Genomic DNA, 23,546 nt, shown 5'->3' with positions numbered 1-23,546 from the left:
TCTAGCGGCCATCTCCAGGACGAACATGTGCCCGGGACACCGGGAACGAGGAGGAGGGCGGCCGGGCTGGGCAGGGCATCCCCGCAGCCCCTCTGGGCTCACACAGCCCTGAGCCGCCCTGAGACCCCCGGGAGCTGCTGGCACATGTCGGATTATGCCTTTTCTGACCCAGAGATGGGGCAATTGAGAGGCGTTCTAAAAATTTTTATTCTATTTTTAGTCTCATGTGAAGGGTGAGACAATACAGATGTTATAATTCACGACATCACAATCAGAAGCCAACTATTTCCTGATTACAATACATTTTAAGCGTTTCTTGGCTTATCAGCTTTTGCAAATGCCTTAAAGCAAACGATCTTAAAATTACCCCTGGTGGGTCCCACTACAATGCATCTTTCATAGTCCTATTTCTCCAAGGTATCTAGTCTTATTTTTAAGGATGTCCTTTGAAATTTGTTTCTAGTTCCATTTCTCTCTCAACCATACCTGTCCTATTCCATGGCGTTTCCAAGTCAGCATTTCTTATCTGAAGGTTTGCATACGAATGCAAACTCACACTGTGTGAGCCACAGGTTTTCTAATTTCTAGTTGGCACAGAGCACCAAACCCGACCCGGCACGGCCCCAGCACACACGGACAGCGCTCTCCCCGACGGGGCCGCCCCTTACATGCCCGGCAGCGAGAGACTCCTTCCTCGTGGAACCTCTTCGCAGCCGCTCTCCTCTTCCTCGCGCACTTCTGGGGCTGCGTGTCCCTCTCCCGCTCCATCACCGCACCGGCCTTGGGAGGGTCCCAGAGGGATGGGCTGGGATGGGGGTCTGACTCCCGCAGGTGCATCTCTTGCCGCCGAGACGTGCCGAGCCGAGCCGTGCCATGCCGAGCCGAGCCGTGCCGTGCCGTGCCGTGCCGTGCCGTGCCGTGCCGTGCCGTGCCGAGCCGAGCCGTGCCGTGCCGTGCCGTGCCGTGCCGTGCCGTGCCGTGCCGTGCCGTGCCGAGACGAGCCAAAAGCTGCCGTAGGCCGCTCTCCCGCCGCTCTCCGGCCCCGCAGCTCCGCCCGCCCTCGGTCCCGGAGCTCTGCGGTGCCGGGCGGTTCTGTCCCCGCACGGGACTCGCTCCCGGGAGCGGAGCAGGACCTCGGGCCGGCTCTGGGGGCGAGGTGGCGGGGACAGCGAGTGCCGGTGCTTGCGGCTGCCGCAGCTGGAGGCGCGGGCAGAGCTGCCGGGCGGCCAGAGGCGCTGGGCTGGCCGTGCACCCGTGTGTGCGCACGGATCCGCACGAGTGTGTGCACGGACCTGCACGCGTGTGTGTGTGTGAGTGTGAGTGGTTTTCCACCTAAGGACTGAGGGATGATTAGCCAGAGGGGAGCAGGATGAGGCTTTGGTGCTGTTGGTGTTCCTGTCCTCAGCGCTGTGGCCAGACACACGTGGGGGGGTAGATGAGTAATGCGATGGGTGACTCTCGCAATTAAAAGGCAAATATTATGTATATGTTAAGAGAAGTTTTATAGTCATGTTTTACACAGCCCCTGCATTGTTATCAGGGGGTGACACGGGTAGTCGGGACATTTGGGAGGGTCGGCTCGTTACTATGGCAACAGCTGACCTCCAATCAGGATTTAAGGAAGTGACCTCCACCACTGGACAGGACTTGATGGACAGAACTTTGGGAGGGGCTAAAGGGTTAAAAGGAGAAACCTCCATTGTGTGGGTCAGCGCATGGTGGGAAAAATCCTTTGCTCCCGGCGCTGTAATATTTTCTCTATTCAGTCTTCTGTTGTATTTTTGATAAGGTTTATTAAAACATTTTAAATTTTTTTGGAAGTGAGTATAATTTCTCACATGGGTACATCCGTTTGTCTGTACATGCACACGTGTGTGTATAGTCGTGTGTGACCACTGGTGTCACCAGTGAATGGTTCAGGCACTCAAAGCTACTGGCAAAAAGCAGATCTTAATGCAAATTTGTGACAGTGCAACTTAAGGGAGTTGAATTATGATGTCCGCCCTGTCGCTGGCTACGTGGCTGAAGTATGTGTAGGAAAAACAGATTGGAATGCATTTAGGATGATTTACATGGAGGGGATTTTACATTTACTGAGGATGCAAAAGGGTGATGGTACAAAAAAGAATGGTGAAAAAGGGTCTAGCAGCACTCAATCATGGACTGATTTAACAATCAAACATTCAATAGCATTTGCTACATTTTAACAGTGACTTAGTAACAGACTCATGATAAAAGCATTCATAGCAGAATCAATTCACACACATTCAGAGATGGCGAACATCTGTACTGATCTGTGCAGAGGAACCTGCCAAAAATTCCCCTTAGGTTCAGTGAAATATGTCACATTCCTTAGTGATTCTCAAAGGTGGGGATTGCACCTTTAGGGGTGTCAGGGGTGGGGGATTGATAAGGGAACCAAAGAATGAGGACCAAATTAGCATTGAAGGTAAAGGGATCAACAACCAACAGGAGATCAAATACTAAGAATTATGTCATGTAAGACCAATGAACGAGGATCTCTTTGGGGCTTTGTATGTAGAAATGTGTGAAAAGTCTGCTAAAGGGGCATGTGTGACAGAATGAATTTCACTGCACAACCCGGGCACATGTGGATGAAATAACTTCTGTCGCACATCCTGGTCAGGATAAAGTAATGCCTAAATTCTCTTTCCTATCAATTCCAAGTTTCCATCCTGGCCATAACCCAGGTTGGGAACAATGGTACCATTCTCCTCAAGTTAGAACTCAGGTAAATCATTTACCAAGGCTAACAGGGATAACGGTTATCCTTTGTTATCCACCTTGGTTGGTCACTGAAGACTCCTGCTGCTGGAACCCTGGTTACTGAGAATTTCAGACTTTCTGTGCTGACAGGCACTGACCCCCAGGAGAACACTGCATTGACCTGAGGCCGTGGAGAAGCTTCCAAAATGGAATGATAGAACTGGGATTGTGGGTGTGGAGTTTGAATAGAAGTGTGTAATATCACAGGGTGGAAAACTTAGAGTTTAAGGTTTTAGAAGATAGTAATGTAGATAAAGCAAGATGGAGGTTTTAGGGCAGGGGCTGCTCCTTCTTCACATTCTTCTCCATTGGTTTGGATGGTTTTGTGTAATTAGATAAAAAAGCCCGCATTGCGGACACAGTTGGTTATTGGGTTAAAAATAAAAATAATTTAGGTGTTATTTTTTAATTGGACAGTTTATCCTTAAAAGGCCTTGGAGAGACAAAGACAGGGCTCCATTTTTAGTTTGTTAGAGTGAAGTGCTGTAGAACTCAGGGTTTGTGAGACTGTAACAGAGATAAGAACCAATAAACATCTGAGACTCAACAAGAAATATCATCTCACACATTTAATCCTGACCTTGGCAAAAAAGAAGCAAAGAATGAATCAGCATCCTGTTACAGTCAGAATTATTCCCACCTCTACCATGCTGCGGTACAGTCAGGGACACTTTATCACCCAACTGGTGCAGTCCAGGGGATGCTTTAAGAACCCATAAATGAAAAAACACACACTTTTGAAATAATATTAGTAGAGGAGGTAGTAGAAAAGCTGATCTTTATTGGAGGCCTTCAGAGGCAGTTATGGAAAAATGGCCAAAAAACCCAGAGGAAGGTAGAAAACAGCAGGGCTGGGCGGTGGCAAACAGGCTTCGCAAGCAGCTGCCACATGGAGCCAGGAGCTGCTCACTCTGGGAAGGGAGATGGGGTTGGGGTCCCGTTCCCAGTGAGCCTGGGTGTTCCAAAGGCCGTTCTTGCAAGCAAAATCTCATCCATGCTAAGGAGAAGCAGTGCAGGACAAAACCACAGTGGCAGCAAATCTTCTGGGCAGCCACAGTCCAGCACCAGAACCCCACCCGTCTCCACTCTGATGCCAAGAGAGAGCACAAGAGAGCTGAGCTTCAGCCCCGATCCCCCAGGCAATATCTTGCAGCATCTGTGTCCTTCCCAAGAGAAACCCCCCAGCCAAGAGACTGCAAACTGCACCCCTTCCCTGCTGACTTTGTCCACATCTTTCATGTCTCTTCAATATCTGTGTCTCAGTTTGAGAGTTACCCCAGACAACCTGTGCTTCCATCTCTTAGGCAAGAAATGGGAGAAAAATTCCATAACAGAAAGAAAATAAAAAGGAAAAATCCTAACCTCCAACACTGGGGAAAAGGGAAAGAGGGACTTCAGGCATGGCTTACTTTGAGCTTTTTTTTTTTTTTTTTTTTGTTAAGATGCAGCCCTCTAAACAAACATGCCTTTAATGGTTGATTTATACATTCACACAAGACATGAGTTTAAGCATCCCTTTATTGCATAAGCACCAAAGAAGTCATTGCTCCCCTAACAGTAGCAGAAAGCACATGAAGCAGTAAACATGTTTTTTCAGTGTTAGCACCTTTCATTCATGCACTGTTTCTGAATCCAGCTTTCATTTGGAAAAAGGACTTGTAAACTAAACAGCAAGACATTTCCCTTCCCTAACAGCCTTTCCAACCCATCGTTTCCTCGCAGAGATGCTGCCTGCACTCTAGGCTGTTTGATTGACTTCCCCAAAGAATGGTAAGAAATGCTGTATTCCCTCAGGCCAGATGCCCATATGTTTCAGTGCCCTGTCCCTCATACCAGCCAGGGGCAGATGCTGAGATAAATTTAAGGAGCAATGTCATGTTTCAGCATAGTTTTCTCTCTCTGTCAGTGGTCTGTCTTAATCAGTGACTGTCTTAGTCATAAGGCAACATAATTCTGCACGTCTTACACAATGTTCATTACATTTTTGTATTTCCTCACTACAGACACTCCAATAAGAATGGGCAAAACAATAAAGGGGAAGAAGGAGAGGAGGAAGGGCGGGGTGAAGGAGAACAGAGAAAGAAACAAAAGGAGAGAGAAATCCTAAATGTTGCTAAGCCCTGTTAGGGCAACAAAATCTTGAGTCAGGATTATGCAAGTAAATCAAGGCTGAAACTTCACCTGTAGTGGTTTGTTGCTACACCTGTTTTTATTAAGCTGTGAGCTGTGAGTTTTCTGTTTGCATTGCAGCAGTGTGAAAGGCCTCCAGAGTTAGTACTAGCCAGTACCCACTCTATCTTAATAATAGACTGGATTTAATTCCCCGCACCCATGGCCTCCTCTCCAAATGCTGGTGGTCCTGAGGAAACAATCAACACTTGTGGAGCGATTTAGCAACCCCTGACGTAGGAACTCAGGTCTCTGCCCCGGCAATGGTTTTTCCAGCCGTACCTGAAAAAACAAATACATTCTGTAATATGAGGAGTTAGATTATGATTGAATTGGTTATGAAAACAGTTAATCTTGGTTAATCTTTGAGAGTCTTGGGTGAAGACTCTCAAAGATCCCTCTGAGAGATACAAATAAATGTAAATTATTATGAGCTCAATCTAAGTGAGCTGGGGGAAGGGGAAGAGAACAAAAAGGAGAGCTCTGGGAGAGGAGGCAAATTTAGAGAATTAGAGCAGGTGGTGCAAGACATGATTCCTATCTTCTCCTTTCAGCTTTAGGAGAAGGACTGTGCTAAACTGCACCAAATCCAGCTTCCCATCCATGGATCTCCCGTCTCCCTCAATAAATAGCAGGACTGTCTTTGATCTGCTCTGCCCACTCTGCCCCAGTGTCCATGCAAATATCCTTACCAGGGACTGAGGCCATGAGCCTCCCGGGCAATCTTCTTGGCACACTGAATATCATCCTCAATATTATCATCTTGCAGTTCTGTAGAGAAGGGAAAAAGATCAGTGTGGAGGAAAGCGGAGCAGAGGAAGAGCAGGGACAGACTGGCAGAAGGAAAGGTGTCCATCAGGAAGGAAGGGTAGGTGGGACACTGAGAAGATGGATGGAAGAAGGACAGACAGAAATGACTGGAGCAGCTGCTAGGCAGGTGTCATGGACAGAGCAGGTGCTTTCATGGAATGAACAAAGAAAGGTTCTTTGTTCTGTCCTACCACTTACTTGAGCAGCTGATGTGGCAGGCATTCTTGGCTCCAGAGGTCCTGCCATCATTGCACCAGTACTTGCTGTTGATCTGGAAGATGCCGTAGTCCCTGCTGGGCCCATTGTTATTGTATGCTTTCGTGTCATAACCACTCTCATATTTCACCAGGCACATCCCTGCAGGAGGAAGAGAGATTCCAGAGGAGAACATTAAGGTGTGCTGAGGGTAAATAAGAGGAAGGATATGACAGTATTCAGGACAAAGGAAGTGCTGAAGAAGTAATTAAACTGGTGATATCATAACCTTGAGAATTGGATGGGTAAATTCTTGGAAGGATAAAGCTCTAGACTGGTATTTGCTGTGTGAACTATAGAAGGGAGCAAGGAAGGGGATGAGCAAAAGATGAAGTCAGAGAAATGGAGGGACAGAATAGTACTGCTGGAAGATCAAAAAGAAGTTGAGAGGGACTAAGGTGGTACAGGCAGAGAGGTGCTCTGGCAGCTCATTATACTCACAGTCAGCAACAGTTGTGCCCTCAAAGCCCTGAAAGCCATTCCGACGTAGGATCTTCACCATCTCACATCTGGAAATTATTTTTCCCTGGGTGCCTGGCAGAGCCAGACCAAGGAAAAGAAGAAGAAAGCCAAGGAAGAGCATTGACTTTCTCATCTTGCAGTCCACAGCAGGATGTGCCAAAGCAGCTTGAGCTCCCTGTCTGCCAGGACTGCCAGCAATGCCAGCCTTTTATTCCTGCTCCCAGGAGGAGGATCATTTGGTTGAGCAAGCATATCTGGGAAGTCTGGGCAGTCGTTACAGGAACAAGCCAATAAGGAAGTGGGCCAAACTCCAAAACAAACTCCAAAACAACTCCAAAGTTCCTGGAAGGTGCCAGTACCTATTTCACTGGTCCTTCAAGGCTGGATTATATATTTTCCCCAGACACCCCAGCAATCCTCAGTTGGATATTATTCCAAATGTCACGACTGTAGTTCCCTTGTGTGAGTGTCATGGTTTAACACCAGCAGTCTGATAAGTCACTCAATCTCTCCCACTCTATTGGGATGGGAAAGGTAAAAGTTAGGAAACTTGTGGATTGGGATACAGGCAGATTAATGGGGAAAGAAAAAGCCACACATGAAAGAAAAAGTGAAATAGAGAGGAAACACACTCCTTCCCATCAGCAGGAAGATGTTCAGCCACCTCCAGGAAACCAGGCTGCACCACATTAACAGTGGTTCAGGAAGACCAACACCAACACCAACACTCCAAATTCCAAATCCCCCTCCTTCCTTCTTCTTCCTTCAGGTTTATACTTTGAGCAGGACCCTACATATGATCTGGGATATGCTGTGGTCAGTGGGGGTCAGCTGTCTTGGCTGCATCCCCCATCATGGTCTAGGGGGATGATATTTGCTGATTTAGTGCTCCCATTAAAAAGTCTACAAGCTGTTCCACTCACCTTCTCCAGTCCCAGGTTGAGATAAAAAGAATTTAGTAGGAATGACAATAAGTTACGAATCAACCATGAAAAATGTCCTTATATAGAACCTGCTGCAAAGGAGGTGAAGAAGGAGTAGCCAACTTCGTGTTCTTAATTCATCTTCCTACTATCCCTTGTAAAATACTTCTGAACAATAAACTACCTACAACAGAAAAAAACCCTGATTTATTATGTTTCTGTTTGCATGGACTGTATATTACAAGCCATGGCTGATCACTGGACATTAGCTTCATTGGTCACTACCTCAAGATTGCCACTACCTCAAGTGGTCATTGCCACTACATTGGCTGCCTTTGACATCAGTTTTCTTTCTCCTACTGTATGCATCAAAAAGCTCAAGAAAATAAGGGTGAGAAAAAATCTTGAAAGGTAAAAATAAAAAGAGGCAATGATTATCAAAGACATAAAGCTAGGAAGATATTTTACAGCTGAGTAGCAGGAGTCTCTCATATTGGTGTGTCTGATGCAGAAATAGCAAAAGGTGACTGTGCTGGGTGTAGCTGAGGTAATTTCCTTCCCAGTGGCTGGCTTGGGGCTGTATTTTGGATTTGTGCTGAATGTAGGGGTGATAATGGAGATGTTTTTGTTATTGCTGAGCAGTGCTCACACGGAGCCAAGGCCTTTTCTGCTTTTCATACTGCCAGGCTGGCAAGGGGATGGGGGTGCTTGGGAAGCTGGGAGGAGACACAGCTGGGACAGATGACCCAAAGTGATCAAAGGCATGTTCCAGGCCACATGACATCATGCTCAGCATATAAAGTGGGGGGCAGAAGGAAGGAGGGGAGGGATGTTTGGAGTGATGGTGTTTGTCTTCCCAAGTCACCGTTACGTGTCCTGGAACCCTGCTCTCTGTGGGATGGCTGAACACCTGCCTGCCCATGGGAAACAGGGAGTGAATCCCTGGGTTTGCTTTGTTTGTGCATTTGGCTTTTGTTTTCCATACTAAACTGTATCCCAACCCATGAATTTTCCAGCTTTAACCCTTCTGATTCTCTCCCTGATCCTTCTGGCACGGGAGTGGGGAGCGGCTGTGTGGGGCTTGGCTGATAAACCACATTGACATTGACTGACAAACTCAGGACACAGGAATTATATTCCCTCTACGTGTTTTCACACTTCTTAATCCTTGAAAGGGTCCTCTATGGTTTATTTCCTCCTCTAGCTCCAAAGCAAGCTCTTTATCCTTTCATACTAACAATGCCATATGACTTTGAAAAAAGAATTGAGGATTAACGGAGTATTTGGGGAGGGGATTGTGGATGAGGTGTTGAATAGAAGAGCTTTTTTCTTCTCTAGCAGTCATAGAGGATATTGGCAAGAGAAATCATTTCACTGGTTTCTTTACATATTTTTATATCAACTGCCATCGAACCCAAGCTGGAGGAAATTGTGCAAAGGCTTCATGTTTGCTGTGAATTCCACGGAAGAAAGGAGTCCATGCCTCTACAACCCTCTAGCTCAGTGAGGAGCTTATGGGGGTCCTCTTGTTGGAAATGGTACCAAGTTTAAAATTTTTTGTATAACTTTAGTCAGGGGTTTTGTTTGCCTTTGCCCAAATAGAAAGGAATTGAAATTTCTTTTCAAAAGACTGTTTCACCACTCCAGGTCTGATGAGATTAACATCTCAGCAGGCTGGGAGTAGCACAGAAGATACACAGAAGGCAATGACCATCATTAACAACTGTCAACTCCAAACGTGACACCTGATCTGGGAAAAGATAGGTAAGAGATAGATAAAAATGATGACCTAATTAACACTGGAGTCAAAGAGATCAATAAGGAACCAAATACTGCATAACTTGGACAAAATGAACCGTGAACCAATGTATCTCAATGGGTTTTGGCTGTATAAAGTTTGTGAAAAATCTGCTAAAATTCATGTGTCATGGATTTTCTCTGCACAGCCCAGGCTATGTGGATGAAATTATTTCTGTTGCACATCCTGGCTAGAACAACGTCCTGCCAGAATGAAGCAATGCATTGATTCTCTAACACTAAAAATGTTGTTGGGGGATTTTGTTTTTCCTGCAGTTTGAGTGACTGTGGTTTATTCTAGGCAAGTTTTTATTGTTTCTGGGAAAGGGATCTCCTTTACTAAGGCACTTTTAGAATGTGCTTCCTGGAGACAGTTTGTTTAGTGTAAAACTTCAGTGCTTGGCTTTACACTTGAGTAAATGGTTCTGAAATGAATGACAGGTATTATAACATTTGAAAATAGCTGTGAAATTTGTATTTGTTATTTTATTTACCCTTACATAGTCCCGAATTTGTTTCCAAGACCCACTTTGTATAGAAGATTGGACTTTTTAAACAAAGTTTGGCACAGCTTTGTGACTTGAGATTCAGCTGTCAGATAAGAATTAAACTTGAAATCTAGGAAATGAAACAAAAGAGCCTCACATTCACAATAATAGCGTTCCTACATTATTTGAAGGAACAGTGAGAATTCTTTGGGAAATGTAACACCTGAATAGCTCTTAGCTGCAGCAGCGTTCACTGCTCAGCTGTTTGCTGCTCATTCTGTGCCACAGTTTGAAGTTGGGTTCCTTCCTACTTGCTGGTACTTCCATGTAGGATTGCTTTACTTGTCTGATTCATGAGGGAGGTGACAGTGACACTTGATGGAGCTTTTGCTGCCAGGGGATTCCCCAGCAACTCAGACCTGAAGCTCAACTGAGTAGAGTGAGCTACTTCCATACATTGGTCATATGGTCATTTTTGCTCGGAGTTGAATTTTTTTTTTTTTTGGCATGGGAGTACTAATGGGAGTACTAAAAATGTTATTACCTCACTTAAAAGTTCTTCCTCTTTTCAATTTGAGACTCTGGGTTAAGAGGAAGAATGAAGATAATGCCATAAATAAAACTGTTACCAGATGGTAAGTGGCCTACACCTGGTGAGCTAACACAAGGCTTGTTCCAGAATGAACTGCAAAATGCCCATTGTGTAAGAAGGAAACTGGAAATTCACCACCCTCAGTGTCCTGCCAACTCAGCCAGGTCACCTGGAACACTGGGGTCCACAACCACCAGGGACCACCAGAGAGTCCCCAGGACAAAAGAATGAATGTGTGATGGAAAGGGGAAATATGTTAATGATTTTGGGGAAATCATATGTATGTATAAAAATATATGCATAAAAATCATATGTATAATCATATGTATCATATGATTATCATCTGTATGTTTAGTCTGGGACAATCAATGAATATGTATAAGAAATACAGAATATAAACAGAAACTTTCCTGTACTCAGCATGCAGGGCTTTGGGAGGAGCTATCCCCTCGTGCGTCTGGCTGAATAAAGAATGCTGCTTTTTAATGCTACACTGGTGTTAAGGAGTTTATTATTTTACTGAATTTTTGGTAACAAAAAATTAAGTCCCTGTCCTGGATTAACTTAAGTGACAATAAACCACCACGAGGTTGCTAGAAAGGGACTTGCAGAGAATTCCTGGCTAAAAGTCATATGCCATAAGTCTGATGAAGAGCAGCTGAGGGAGCTGGGAAAGGGGCTCAGCCTGGAGAAAAGGAGGCTCAGGGGGGCCCTTGTGGCTCTGCACAGCTCCTAACAGGAGGGGACAGCCAGGGGGTCGGGCTCTGCTCCCAGGGAACAGGGACAGGAGGAGAGGGAACAGGCTCAAGATGTGCCAAGGCAGGTGCAGGTTGGACATCAGCAGGAATTTCTCCATGGAAAGGGTGGTCAGGCCTTGGAAGGAGCTGCCCAGGGAGGTGGTGGAGTCCCCATCCTTTGCTTCCTTATTAACTGCTTAGTTCTACTGATCAAACAAAGATTGAAGTACAATTCCCAGGGCCTATGGCTTTATTTATTTTAGTCAATAGTGCTAGGCTCTGGCACAAATTAGTCTCTCACTGCACATCCATGGTCAAGGAGTAGATGTTTCCATGCATTCTGCCATTGTCTTAAACCCTGGACTTGTGGCTTCCACTCTGTTTCTGGGATAGGACACACAGAGCACTGTGTCAGGGGTTTACAAGAGATGGGTTGGAAACAACTGGTCATAGAATCATGGAACCATGGAACCATGGAACCCCTGACATGGAAGGGACCCCTACAATTCTTCTGTCCTGCCTACCCCTCCTGAAAAGCCTGTAACTGTCCAGAAGAAACAGGTGAGGAGCCTTTGGGTAATGAACCTTCTCCTTCTGAGTGAAGAACCTTCTGGGTGAAGGTTCTTCAGAACCAGAAGGCAGAATGTGGTCTGGTACTGGAACAGGTTCCCCAGCAAATTGGCTACAGCACCAAGCCAGCTGTCAGACACGTGGTGTGGTTGTTGGGCTGTCCTGTGCAGGGCCAGGAGTTGCAGGATTTGGACTCGATGATCCTTGTGGGTCCCCTCTAACTCAGCAGATTCTGATTCACCCAGAAGGTTTTTCACCCAAATGGTTCTTCACTCAGAGGGTGGTTGGGCACTGGAACAGGCTTCCCACAGCACTGAGCCAGCAGCCAGACACATGGTGTGGTTGTTGGGCTGTCCTGTGCAGGGCCAGGAGTTGGACTTGATGATCCTTGTGGGTCCCTTTCAACCGAGGGGATTAAATGATTCTATAATTCCTAATATCTTACCTAAAACTCACCTGACACAGTCCCACATGCATCCTCTAAAATCAACATTGGGCTGCCACATCATTCCCCCCATTTCCCTTCTTCCCCCTGCCCTTTCTTCTTCTTTTGAGTTTTCTTCTTTATTTATCTTGGCCCTGGGTTGAGACTTGCTGGTTTTCCATCTTTCCATGAACCTTCACTCGGTAAATGCAGGTGTACCAGGGGTTTCCCCAGTTGCTTTTCACAAGAAGTTTGACACGTGAAAAGGCCCTGGGGAGCAGCATGTTCTGTGAAGAGGGAAAAGGAGGGTGTTAAAATCAGCAGTGAAATCAACAGGTTTTACCCTGCCAGCCCCGTTTCTGCTCAGGAACAAGCTCCCAAAAGAAGCTGGGAAAAGCAATAGAGATCTGAAGCTCACTGCTGGGACTAGGGCTGCTGGGGAGGCTGGGGGCAAGGGAAGGCACTTGGCATCCTCTGCGTGCTGCCCAGCTGGGGCTGCTCCTCCTTTCCCTCTGTCCCTTGCTCTGTGCTGACAGAGGGGCTGGGGACGTGCTCCTGTGCATGGGGCTGGTGTGTCACCCTTTGTGTGTCACCCCATTGTGTGTCACCCCACTGTGTGTCACCCCACTGTGTCAGCCCACTCTGTGTCACCCCATTGTGTGTCACCCCACTGTCTGTCACCCATTGCGTGTCACCCCACTGTGTGTCACCCCACTGAGCCCCTGCCATGCCCTCTGCCTGCCTTCCTCCTGGCAGACTGGGAGCAATGGGAGAAAAGGGGCATGCTGTGATGGGGTGACATTGTCCAGCTTGTCAGCAGGGCACAGAGTGGATGCCTGACAGCTTTTGCCACCACTTGTCCCCGTTTGTCCGTGGCACAAGGTCTGTTTGTTGTTTGGGTGGAGTGGCTGCATGTGCATTTGGCTTTTCTGAAGGCAGTGGCTGCAGCCAGGGATCTCTCGGGAGCTGTGTTGCCATGGGCCTGACCCTGTCCTTCATCCACCACAACCACATGCTACTCTGCCCTCCAAGCCCCACCAGGTCTCTTCTGGCAGCGATCCAGGACCCTCTGCCCAGGGAGGAAACATTTGCACCTTCCCAGCCACAGACTTGCAAGCAAACCTGTTTTGCTCCCTGGCACCTGGCCCCACGTGTTGAGCATACCTTCAGAGGGAAAGTCTGTGTGGGGTTTTTTTCCACATTGTAGGTGAACACCCCCAGGAGAGTTTCCTCTTCTCTGTCTGCATCCACTCCCTTGGGAGCAAAGCACAAGGAGAGGGAGTCGGGCTCATCCCGACAAAGGGGGAATGTACAGCTGGGTCAGCCCTTGTATGTACCCAGCCTCTCCCAGGGCTCTGGCATTTGTTAGGGTAGAGCTCAGTCTCTGCCTTGCATTTTGGTCAAGAACCCTTAGGAGTCTTAAGAAGAAGGACCTCTTGAGCCCTTGAAGTGTCGCGCCGAGCAAGGCAGTGCTCAGGAGAGTGCAGGACACAAAGCTCAGAGGGTGCACAAAAGCAAACAAGACTTTGCTCTGAGCTCCTGCTAGGGCCAGACCCCCACCAGAAGCGCCCAGCAGACTTACAAAGACAGCAATGTCTTTGGGGGCACTGATGATGGTCCCACTTGGAGAGGCATCTTTGGAGATGTGCTGCACTGTGATGGCAGTCAGGTAGACTCGTGCTGGCAACTTGATGACAACCTGGCCCTGGTGCCCTTTGAAAGCCCAGCAGTTTCCTGGGAAAATATTTGTCTGCAACAGAATGCAAGAGCTGTGATGTGTGGGCCAACACAACTGCCCATGTATCTTGAAGCATTGGGGCTGACATGTCTGTGGGCTCTATTTCAGCTTGGAAATAAGGGACTGTGAGGAAATGGACAGAAGCAGAAGAGCTTCCCTGCCTGCCAAAGTGGGCTCAGCATGGCAGAACAGAGAATACTGGTTACGAAACCATCCTACTCAGGGACAAGCAGAAACACCTCTGCCAGGGACTCTGTAGGGCATCCCTCCTCCTCCCACCTCCCACCCTGGAAAGGACTTCTTAGGGTTGACAGTGGGGACAGGGTCACCAGGCAGAAAGAAGTCCTTTCACCCATCTGTGGCCAAGGACTGTGGGCAGAATGCAGCAGTACAGCTTAGTTTGACTCCACTTCCCTCTGGAGAAGAACCTCTGCTTCTCAGCAAGCCCAGCCCATGTTCCAGCTTTGGTTTCAGAAATCCAATCTACTGTGGGCTTCATCAGTACCACTGAGCCCCCAAGAATGGTTCCCAAATTCACAGGAGAGAAGAAAACTGGTGATTTCTGCTAAGATACCTGCAGGATAGTATCAGGAGGGCTGGCAGTCCAGAAGAAGCGTAAAATCCTGCAGAGAAAACTGTCTTTGCAGTCATAGGTCTGGGAGGTTCTTTGTGTGTCAATGGTGGCTCCTGTAAGGGAGGGAGGGGAAATGGCTGCAAGCAGCTACACGCTGGCAGGGTTTGGTGCTCAGACACCATTTCTGGTGCCACTGGGCAGCTCCATGTCCGCCTGTCCTGTGTGCATCACCCTGCCCTGGGGGGCAATGACAGCAGCCACATGCCTGGTGTGGGAGACTGCCTCTCCCACAGGGCTAAGAGTGCTGGGAGGAAGCTGAGCACAAGCCAGCCATTCCTTCTCTGGGTGCAGTGGGGAGGAAGAGAGCCCCTCCATCCACACAGGAACGTTGTCGTTTCTGTGCCATCCCCCCTGAATGTGTGTGGAGGCAACTGCAGACATCCTGTGGAGGCTGTGGGCAGGACACAGACAAGAACAAGAACAAGGCAAGGAGACTGGGCTGCTCGTGTCCTTACCAGAGCTCTTAACGGCCCAGTCTGTCTTGACACAGGGTTCCAAAGCCATCTGGCTCAATTCCTGGGGAAGCCATGAGCAAACAGGAAAGGTCATTCAGCACGCTGCCAGCACCCACAGAGGCAGAGCTCAGTGCCAGCCATGCGTGGCCAGCCGTGCCCACAGAGCTGGCACACTGTGCTGCTGGTGGGAGCCACGAGGACGGAGGAGCAGGGTCTGTGGCCACAACGTTCTGACCCCACCAACAGTACCAAGGAGAGCTTTCTTGGGGGTTCTGCCCTGCCAAGCCTCTTTCCCCAAAATGGCAGGGTCACCTTCAAACTACTGATCTCCGCCCTCAGCTGAGTGACCTCTTCTAGCAGATTCTGCAACTTTTGGGTTTCAATCAAAGTGTGTGAATTCCTGCAGGAACAGAAAAGCAGACCTTGTCAAAGCAGTCCATTCCTTCTGTGAAGCACCTGAGCTCAGTGAACAGACGAGCTTTCCCTGCTTTGCCAGTGCTTCTTTCCAGCCCAAGCTGAGCGAAAGTCAAAGGCAGGATGGAAGTAGAGGAGCCTTTGCCCTTTGGAAACTGAGCACAGGTAACACAAGGTCAGCTGACACTTCTGCACACACCCAGTTCCAGTTCAGGAAATCTCTCTTACCAAAAGGTTTTCAATCCTGCTGGAAATACACTTTGCATCTTCTGAAAGAGAAAAATCTTAATTAGAACATCCACTGCCAGAGCCACCGTGGCTTCCCAGGGCAAATTACACAATCTGCTTCTCCTTTGGGTGATGCTGTGTAGAAGCAGAAGAGCCTCAGATTTATCCACCCACTGTCAGCAACACTCCCCTGCAAGAGGTGCCTGTCCCACAGCAGTCACTAACCTCCACGAGTCCCTTTGTCCACAGTGACCCTTCTGACAGGACAGTCCCACAGAAACCACCTGCAATTCACATCCCCAGTCACTGGAGTGGGGTTGGCAGCCAGCCCCGAGGGCCCATCGTCTGCTCCCTGCTGCTTGGGGGTCAGGCCGGTTAGCTGAGGGGTGTGGAATGAGGGGTGCAGAGAGAGGATGTGCCCTGGCTGGGGGCCATCAGCCCAGGCTCCAGGGGCCACGGCAGCACGGTCTGCAGTTGTGCTTGCTGCCCCACTCTACTCCCTGTTTCCCCTCACTTCAGTCAGCACCAGGACCAGGCTGTAGGGGCTGGGAGAGGGACCCTCCCCTTGCAATGCCCCTCTGCTCTGGCCATCCCCAGTTCAGCTTTGGAAGTACCCATGCCCTTCTCTCTCAACCTTGCAGCAAGCCATTCAGCAGCCAGAGCAGAGGCATGGCTGTGAGACTACCTGGAGTCTTACTGGTGGTCCCAAAGCCAGTCAAGGGCACCCTCAGGAAGTACTTGGGCCACAGGAGTTTCCACACATAATGGCCCTGGAGGCAAGCTGGTATCCAGCACAACCAGGCTGTCACTCTCAGTTGTTTGCCCATGAAAACTCACCAAGAGCCACTGAGAGCAACAAGATGAAGACTTTAAAGCTCTTCTTCTTCAGCTGCAGCATCTTTTCCCTGAAAGAGAGGGAGTCCTGGGGCAGTCAATTACCAAGCCTTAGGCAAACCCCTTCACAGCAAGGAAGCACAGGAGCTTTGCCTGACTTTGGTCTCAGAGCTCTCCCACACCTGCAGGGTTTCTTGCCAGAGCTGGGAAAAACCTTCCCCTGCAGATGCTTGGCTCTGCCCTGAGGGCTTGGCTACACAGCAGTTTGTCCTTCTGCAGCCAGCGCTGGAGGCTCAGCTCTGGTGTGCCAGTGACACTGCCAAGGGGCTTTGCTCTTGGCTCTGCCTGAGACTGGCCACAGCACAAGCAGTGCTCAAGCTTCAGCATCCAAGTGAGAGCCCTGGGCTGCTCATTAGGGGACACCCTCTGCTCTCCCCTCTGTTCTCACTGGCCCTCAGGCATTCCCACCCTCCCCCCTGTCCAGTAGAAACATGTAGTGTCCACTCTGTGAGGATGGCATGAGAACGGCTCAGAAAATTTCTCCCCAGGGAGACAAAGGCACCTGCCAAATAAGCCTGAAGAACATCCCTTGGAAAAGAAACCAGAGAAAGGTTATGCCTGTCTCTTGAGTCTCTTCTTCAGCTGAGACCCATCCCCACAGAAAGGGAACTTCACACATCACAGGGCTGGTCTTCAGAAAAGCTTTCAGCTTCCCCATGGTGCTCCAACGCCACTGACAACCACACATCCATCCTACTGTTCCAAACTGACGCCCTGGGCAGGAGCAGCCCACTTCATACCAGCTCATTGGGCGGTTGCTGAGCTCCACAGTCACCTCTGCCAGTGGTTTGGAAGGCTCCAATGGTTGGTGTGTGAGCCTTCCTCCTCCCTGTCCCCCCGGGCTCAGCTCTGCCTCCCCAGCTGCAGCAGGATGGGATGTTTGCCCAGTGTGACAGCCACAGGCCACTCTGGGCTCTGTCCCCGTGCCACGGGGCTGTGCAGGCAGCTGCTCTGACCTCACAGCCGTGGTGGCTCTGCTTTCACAATTGGGGTGCCCAGGGTGGTAGCCACATGAGAACTGTGTGTCTGCACATCCCCATTTTGGTTTGCAAAAGGCCGTGCTGGCAGGTCTGCCTGAAGGTCAGATGGTTCATCCTACCACCTAACCAGTAAGTTACCTAAAAACAACCAAAGGATGCTTGCAGAGGGCCAGGAATCACAGGTTCATGTGCAGTTACAGGTTGGTTTGGATTGTGTGATAGATGAGTCATGTGATGGTTGATTCTCACAATTAAAAGGCAAATATTATATAAACATGTTAAGAGAAGTTTTATAGACTTAGAGTTATGTTTTATTCCCTTGCATTGTTATCAGGGGGTAGCCTGAGTTTGGGACATTTGGGAGGGTTGGCTCGTTACTATGGCAACAGCTGACCTCCAATCAGGATTTAAGGAAGTGACCTCCACCACTGGACAGCAAAGGAGGAGTTGATGGACAGAACTTTGGGAGGAGTTGATGGACAGAACTTTGGGAGGAGTTGATGGACAGAACTTTGGGAGGGACCAAAGGCTTAAAAGGTGAAACCTCCATTGTGTGGATGAGCACATGGTGGGGAAAATCCTCTGCTCCTGGCACTGTAATATTTTCTCTATTCAGTCTTTTGTTGTATTTTTGATAAGGTTGTAATAAAACTTTTACATTTTTTTGGAAGTGAGTATCATTTCTCACAGACTGGAAGGATGCTGCAGTTCATGTCTGAGCTCTGGGGTTATTCCTGGTGCCTCAGCAGCACTGGTGTCACCAGGCAGTTGTTCCCTGGGCTGGCACAGGAAGGGAGGTTGCCCCTGAGGCCATGAGCTGGGGCCTATTCACCTTACAGTAATGGAACCACACACCCTGGAACGTGTGAAGCCCAGTTTCTTACAGCTTTGTGTGTGAAAGACAGACTTTTGTTGCCCAGGGACTAACTCAGAGGTGATTTTCTGGTTAGAACAACCATACCTTTCCTATCAGTTTCTGCTATCTATAAATGTTTATTGCTGTTGTCTTTGCTGGACAGAAATACTAACTTGAGCTTGTTTCCTCTACACAGTCTGTGCTCCCAGACTGTGGGAAATTTATTCTCTCTAGGACTTCTAATTTCTGCCAGGCTGGGTCTGATCATAGTGCCGAAATAATTACCAGAGAGAGTGGATGCACAAATAGTGCCATTGCATTCATTCTGTTTCCTGCAACAACAAAATATCCTTAACATCTCATTTTTTCTCCTTTTCCTCCTCCCACCTTACCCTCAGTTGCACTGAGAGGTTTTTCTCTTCTGGTTTATAGCCTGGGCAATACCACCCTGCGTTGCATGCAAAATCCCATTTGTTCTCCAAGAAAAGGGAACCACAAAGCCTCTCTTGCCTCCCTCTCCCTTGCAAGTTACTGCAACCTGCTCTAGAAGGAATTGTGGTGATGGAGGGCAGAGCCCCTGGTACCCTCAGCACCCACTGATGGGCCACGTGGGGCTGCTGTAAGGAAAGCCAAAAAGGCCTGATGGGCAAGCAAAGGAGATGTCAGGAAGGCTGCAGGAGAGGAGTTCCCTTCACCCAGCTTCAGGCCTCCTGCTGATACACCTGTGGTGGGAAAGTGAGAGCACCAGGCTTTGCCAAACACAACCACAGCAGCTGGAACAGACCCACCTGGCATTTCTGATGGGCCATCCAACAAAACATGCACCACCTCACTGAGGAAAGGACCAAAAAGCCAGGTGGGAACCCAAATCCTTTGCCTAAAGCCAGTAAGAGCTGTCACTTCTGCTTAGTAACTCCAGCTGCTGCTTGGAAACCAGTGTGGCAGGGCTTCCCCCCACCACAGGAGAGCTGATCTGTTCTGTCCATCAGCATGGTCCTCCCACCACATGCAGTGACGAGATAACCCAGGCTGGTGAGGTGGCTCTGGCTGCTGAGTTCTCTCTCTCTCTGGCACCAGGGGTGGAACTCCCAGTGGACAATTAACATCTGGCCTTGAGAACAAGATGTGGGGATATGAGCTGGAATTTCTGACTGGCAGACACTTCACTTTAAAAATTATATAAGCTGCACAAACTTTCATGGAGGCAAAAAATCTCCTCCACACACCTTGGAAATGTGAAGGACTTCTTCCCAGGGTCTGGACACAATCTGGCCTTGAGAACAAGATGTGGGGATATGAGCTGGAATTTCTGACTGGCAGACACTTCACTTTAAAAATTATATAAGCTGCACAAACTTTCATGGAGGCAAAAAATCTCCTCCACACACCTTGGAAATGTGAAGGACTTCTTCCCAGGGTCCTGCTCCCAATTCTGAAGATATTTTCCCAGGAATTGAGTTGAAAGGACCTTATGTGTACTCCATCATCAATTCAATGCTAAATTACATTGACTCCTCATCTATACTATTTCTTCACTAGCTGTAATAACCTTTTCATCTACTGGCAGTTGATATTGTTTCATCCTGTGTAGTAAGCAGTCTGTTTAAAGTCCTCAGTCTGTTAATCTTGTGTCTGTTCAATAAATAATTCATTTTGTAATAGACCTAATTGGCTATTCTTAAGAACTTGCAAATGACAGACATTTGGGGTGCGGGCCACCTCAAACAGAGCTACTGCCAGAAATCTGAGTCAAAGGCAGGACTTGTCTAAGCTCTCATCTCCATTTGTAAACCAGTCATGTGCTGACACTGAATTTTGTAATTAGAAGAAAACTCTCCTGTCTATTAAAAAAAAAAAATGTTGCAAATATAGGAACATAACCAGTGACAGGGAGAGATGGCAAGTGAGGCCCCAAGGCAATTTTATAAATATTGTTGTGGTGCCTCTTACGGATACACTTGACCCCCAGCTGTACTTTGGATCAGGCCAGCTATGGAGCAACGGGCCCCACGCCCTGTGGTGGATTTGTGAGCTGGAATGCTCCTGGCTTAGGTACAAGGAAGTTAAGGTGCCTTGGAAAAATATTTACTTTTAAAGGTGGTTTCAAAGCCCAAAAGTGGAAAATAACTAAAGTAGAGAAAAGTATTTACTTTTAAAGGTGGTTTCAAAGCCCAAAAGTGGAAAATAACTAAAAGTTATTTACTAAAGTAAAGAAGATAACGGAGCTAAAACAAAGACATCTATCTTCTCTAAACTATTGACTAGCAGCCAACTACTTCACTCTAATAAATATTACAATCAGGATAAGCCAAATTTGAGCTGTCCCTGAGTGGCAGCTGGACTGCACACTGCATACCAGTGACTCTCCCCTTGAACTGGAGCACCACTCAAGGTTTCAGATCCCTTACCTGAAAATAAGAGATCCTTCCATGCCTAAGGCAGAGAGATTTCTTATTTCCAACAGATCCTCAGTAAGTCATTGATGGCATGCTGAATTAATTTAAAAAAATCCATGTAGCTCTTCAGTATTAATTATTATAAATTTTGTATAGATAATTCCATTAAATATAAACAACTGTCATAATCTGAAGCTAAGATTAGACCTAGCTGATGCCAGGCTTTGTGTGGAGGTTAGAAAGCAAGAGGGTCCATTCTGAACCTCACTGGGTTCCTCAGCCTCTAAGCCTTCCTTAGGGAGCTGGGCTCTTGTGCTTCCCTTTCTTCTTCTCCCTCTTGAGCTTTGGCCAGCTGAAGAACATAAACTAGAATCCCAGAATAGTTTGGATTAGAAGAGACCTGGGAGACTGTTGGATTATGCCTTTTTCTGATTTAGAGATGGGGTAACTGAGAGGCATTTTAAAAGCTTTTATTCTATTTTCAGTCTCTTGAGAAGGGTGATGTTATAATTCACACTATCACAATTAGAAGCCAATTATTTCCTAATTACAATACACTTTAAGTGTTTCTTGGCCTATCAGCGTTTGCCACACCATGCTGTAAGTGCCTTAAAGGCAATCATCTAAAATTACCCCTCATGGGTCCCACTACAATGCATCTTTCATAGTTCTGTTTCTCCAAAATATCCGGTCTTTTTCGTAAGGCCATCCTTTGAAACTCATTTCTAGTTCCATTTCTCTCTCAGCAATGTCCTATGTGAGTGTTCTGTCTGGCTTTGAGAATTCTCTACGGATTCATCTTTTTCGTAAGGCCATCCTTTGAAACTCGTTTCTAGTTCTCTCTCAGCAATGTCCTCGTCCATGTGAGTGTTCTGTCAGGCTTTGAGAATTCTCTACGGATTCCTTTCCCACAGGAGATCATCCAGTCCCACCCTGCCATGGCAGGGACACCTTCACTGCCCCAGGTGCTCCCAGCCCCATTCCACCTGGCCCTGGGCACTGCCAGGGATCCAGGGGCAGCCACGGCTGCTCTGGGCACCCTGTGCCAGCTCTCACCTCTCTCACAGGGAGGAATTTCTTACTAATACCCAATTTAAATCTGCCATCTTTCAGCTTAAAGCTGCTCCCCCTTGTCCACTCAGTCCTTGCCCAAAGTCCAGCTCTCTTGGAGGCCTCCTTGTCCTAACAGTTTTCTTGGTCATCTCAGCTTTCTCCCTTTCAGGTAAGTAGATTATCTTAACAGGATAAGCATGGCACTGGTAAGCAAATATTTGAACTGTCATTTTAAAGATAAGAATTAAAAGTAAGGAGGAAAATGACAGCTAAATGGAAAGTAAAACTTTAATTTAATGCTTAAACTTGAGTCCTTATGCTGTACCTGTAGCAGAGGGCTGACAGTTGTATATCAGATCATGATCAATTCAAAAATCTTTCCATTAAGCTTTGAAATGAAGAGATAACTTCATCTGAAGGAAAACAAAATCTATATATGCAAACACTGCCGTATGTTTATAGGACCTTCTCAGCACAAAGTTTCTCTTATGGCACCAAGAATTTGCTGGTATGGAAAATTACACATTTTTAGTGTTATTTTAAAGTAACTTTCAGTTGAATTAACAGCAGTGAGAAAACAGTCAGGAATTTGACTTGCAGAATGGGATGTGATTTATGACTTTCTCAGCAGCTTTTACTCAGGTTGAAGTTTACACCTATTTGGGAATGACACCCACTTGGCTGGCTTGGTCAGCCTTGCAGCTCTCCACTCAGAGGAGAGCAGGACCTGAGGAAGAGCTAAGCAGGAGGCCAGCAGGTGTGAGTTCCAGCTGGCTTTCACCTCAGTGCATCACCTCAGTGCAGAATTAAGCTTCTTCAAAAAAACAAAAACAACAAAAAACTCAAAAAAAAACCCCAAAACAAAAACCGAACCAAAAAAAAAAAAAAAACAAAAAAAAAAAAAACAAAAGTGCACGTGGGCTTGAATTCTCCCAAAAAAAAAAAAAAAAAAAAAACCCAAAAAAAAAAACCGAAAAAAAAAAAAAAAAAAAAAAAAAAAAAAAAAACCAAAAAAACCCACCACCGTAAATTTAAATTTTTTTATTTAAAAAAAAAAATAAAATTAAATCTCTACCAAGATATTGGCTATTCTAGGAATTGTCTTTCTTCCACCCTCTGCTTCCCCAAAAAGCTCTTGGCCCCAGTGGTTTTCTGGTTTTCTTCTGATGCAGAAACAGGAAATATTGGGAATCTTGCACAACTGCACAGGAAAGCTGTTGCCCCTCAGCCCTGCAGCTGTGAGGGGAGATGCTGCAATGCCACATTCACCTGTACCTGCAGCTGTCCCTGCTCACACCCCAGCAGGTCACAGCTGAGCCGTGGCAGCACAAACATTTCCCAGTGAGGTTTCTCCTCTGTGGCATAACTACACAGCACAAATACCTGAATAAAGGATCAGATTGCTCCCTCAGAGCCAGGAGGGGTGTCACTGCTGGAAATGTCATACACCCAACAGGAAAAAGAGAAGCCCTTTTATTGCTTTTTATTCTTTCACACTTGTTCCATGAAACCTTTTTTCCATTCCAACATCTCTTTAAGTGGAAGAATCCTGTCTGCTACACACTCATCATGAACTAGGAAGGATACGACTTGAGTTTCAAATAAATACATCTGTATTTATTAAATTACACACTTTTAAATGCAAAAACAAAAGAAAAAAATGTGTTTAGTGAAGAAAATTATTCTCTGTTTTGACTGCTAGTTTCTTGAGCTGTGTTTAATATTAATGTCCTTGTATTTCTAGGTCTTGATTGCAACAGCTCAGCTAATTGTGGATATCAGTGAGAGATTATCTGACTTTCACCAGCTCAGGTGTTCCACCTACACTTAGTCACAGTCAAAGATTTGTTTTGTGGTTTTTTGATTTTTGTTTTTTTGGGTTTT

General features: G+C 47.1%; 2 protein-coding genes across 2 annotated transcripts; both read right to left on the bottom strand.

The window, feature by feature from the left end:
* Nucleotides 1-4,974: 4,974 nt before the first annotated feature.
* On the bottom strand, nucleotides 4,975-6,661 carry LYZ (lysozyme). The gene is made up of 4 exons (XM_041422696.1): nucleotides 6,463-6,661; nucleotides 5,965-6,123; nucleotides 5,649-5,727; nucleotides 4,975-5,238 (listed from the first exon to the last, which is right to left on the bottom strand). The coding sequence occupies exons 1-4, from the start codon at nucleotides 6,614-6,616 to the stop codon at nucleotides 5,178-5,180; spliced, it is 453 nt and encodes a 150-aa protein (XP_041278630.1). The 5' UTR covers nucleotides 6,617-6,661; the 3' UTR covers nucleotides 4,975-5,177.
* Nucleotides 6,662-12,154: 5,493 nt separating this feature from the next.
* Nucleotides 12,155-17,125, bottom strand: LOC121345517 (sperm-associated antigen 4 protein-like). Its single transcript, XM_041422530.1, has 6 exons — nucleotides 17,118-17,125; nucleotides 16,321-16,388; nucleotides 14,327-14,439; nucleotides 13,597-13,764; nucleotides 13,179-13,268; nucleotides 12,155-12,301 (listed from the first exon to the last, which is right to left on the bottom strand). Exons 1-6 carry the CDS (start codon nucleotides 17,123-17,125, stop codon nucleotides 12,155-12,157), a joined length of 594 nt encoding a protein of 197 aa, XP_041278464.1.
* Between the last annotated feature and the right edge of the window lie 6,421 nt (nucleotides 17,126-23,546).

The sequence above is a fragment of the Onychostruthus taczanowskii genome, unplaced genomic scaffold, assembly GCF_017590055.1.
Source record: "Onychostruthus taczanowskii isolate IOZ18803 unplaced genomic scaffold, ASM1759005v1 scaffold74, whole genome shotgun sequence".
Classification (NCBI taxonomy): domain Eukaryota; kingdom Metazoa; phylum Chordata; class Aves; order Passeriformes; family Passeridae; genus Onychostruthus; species Onychostruthus taczanowskii.
The sequence above is the reverse complement of the archived record's forward strand: the minus strand, read 5'-3'. Positions and strand labels throughout refer to the sequence as shown.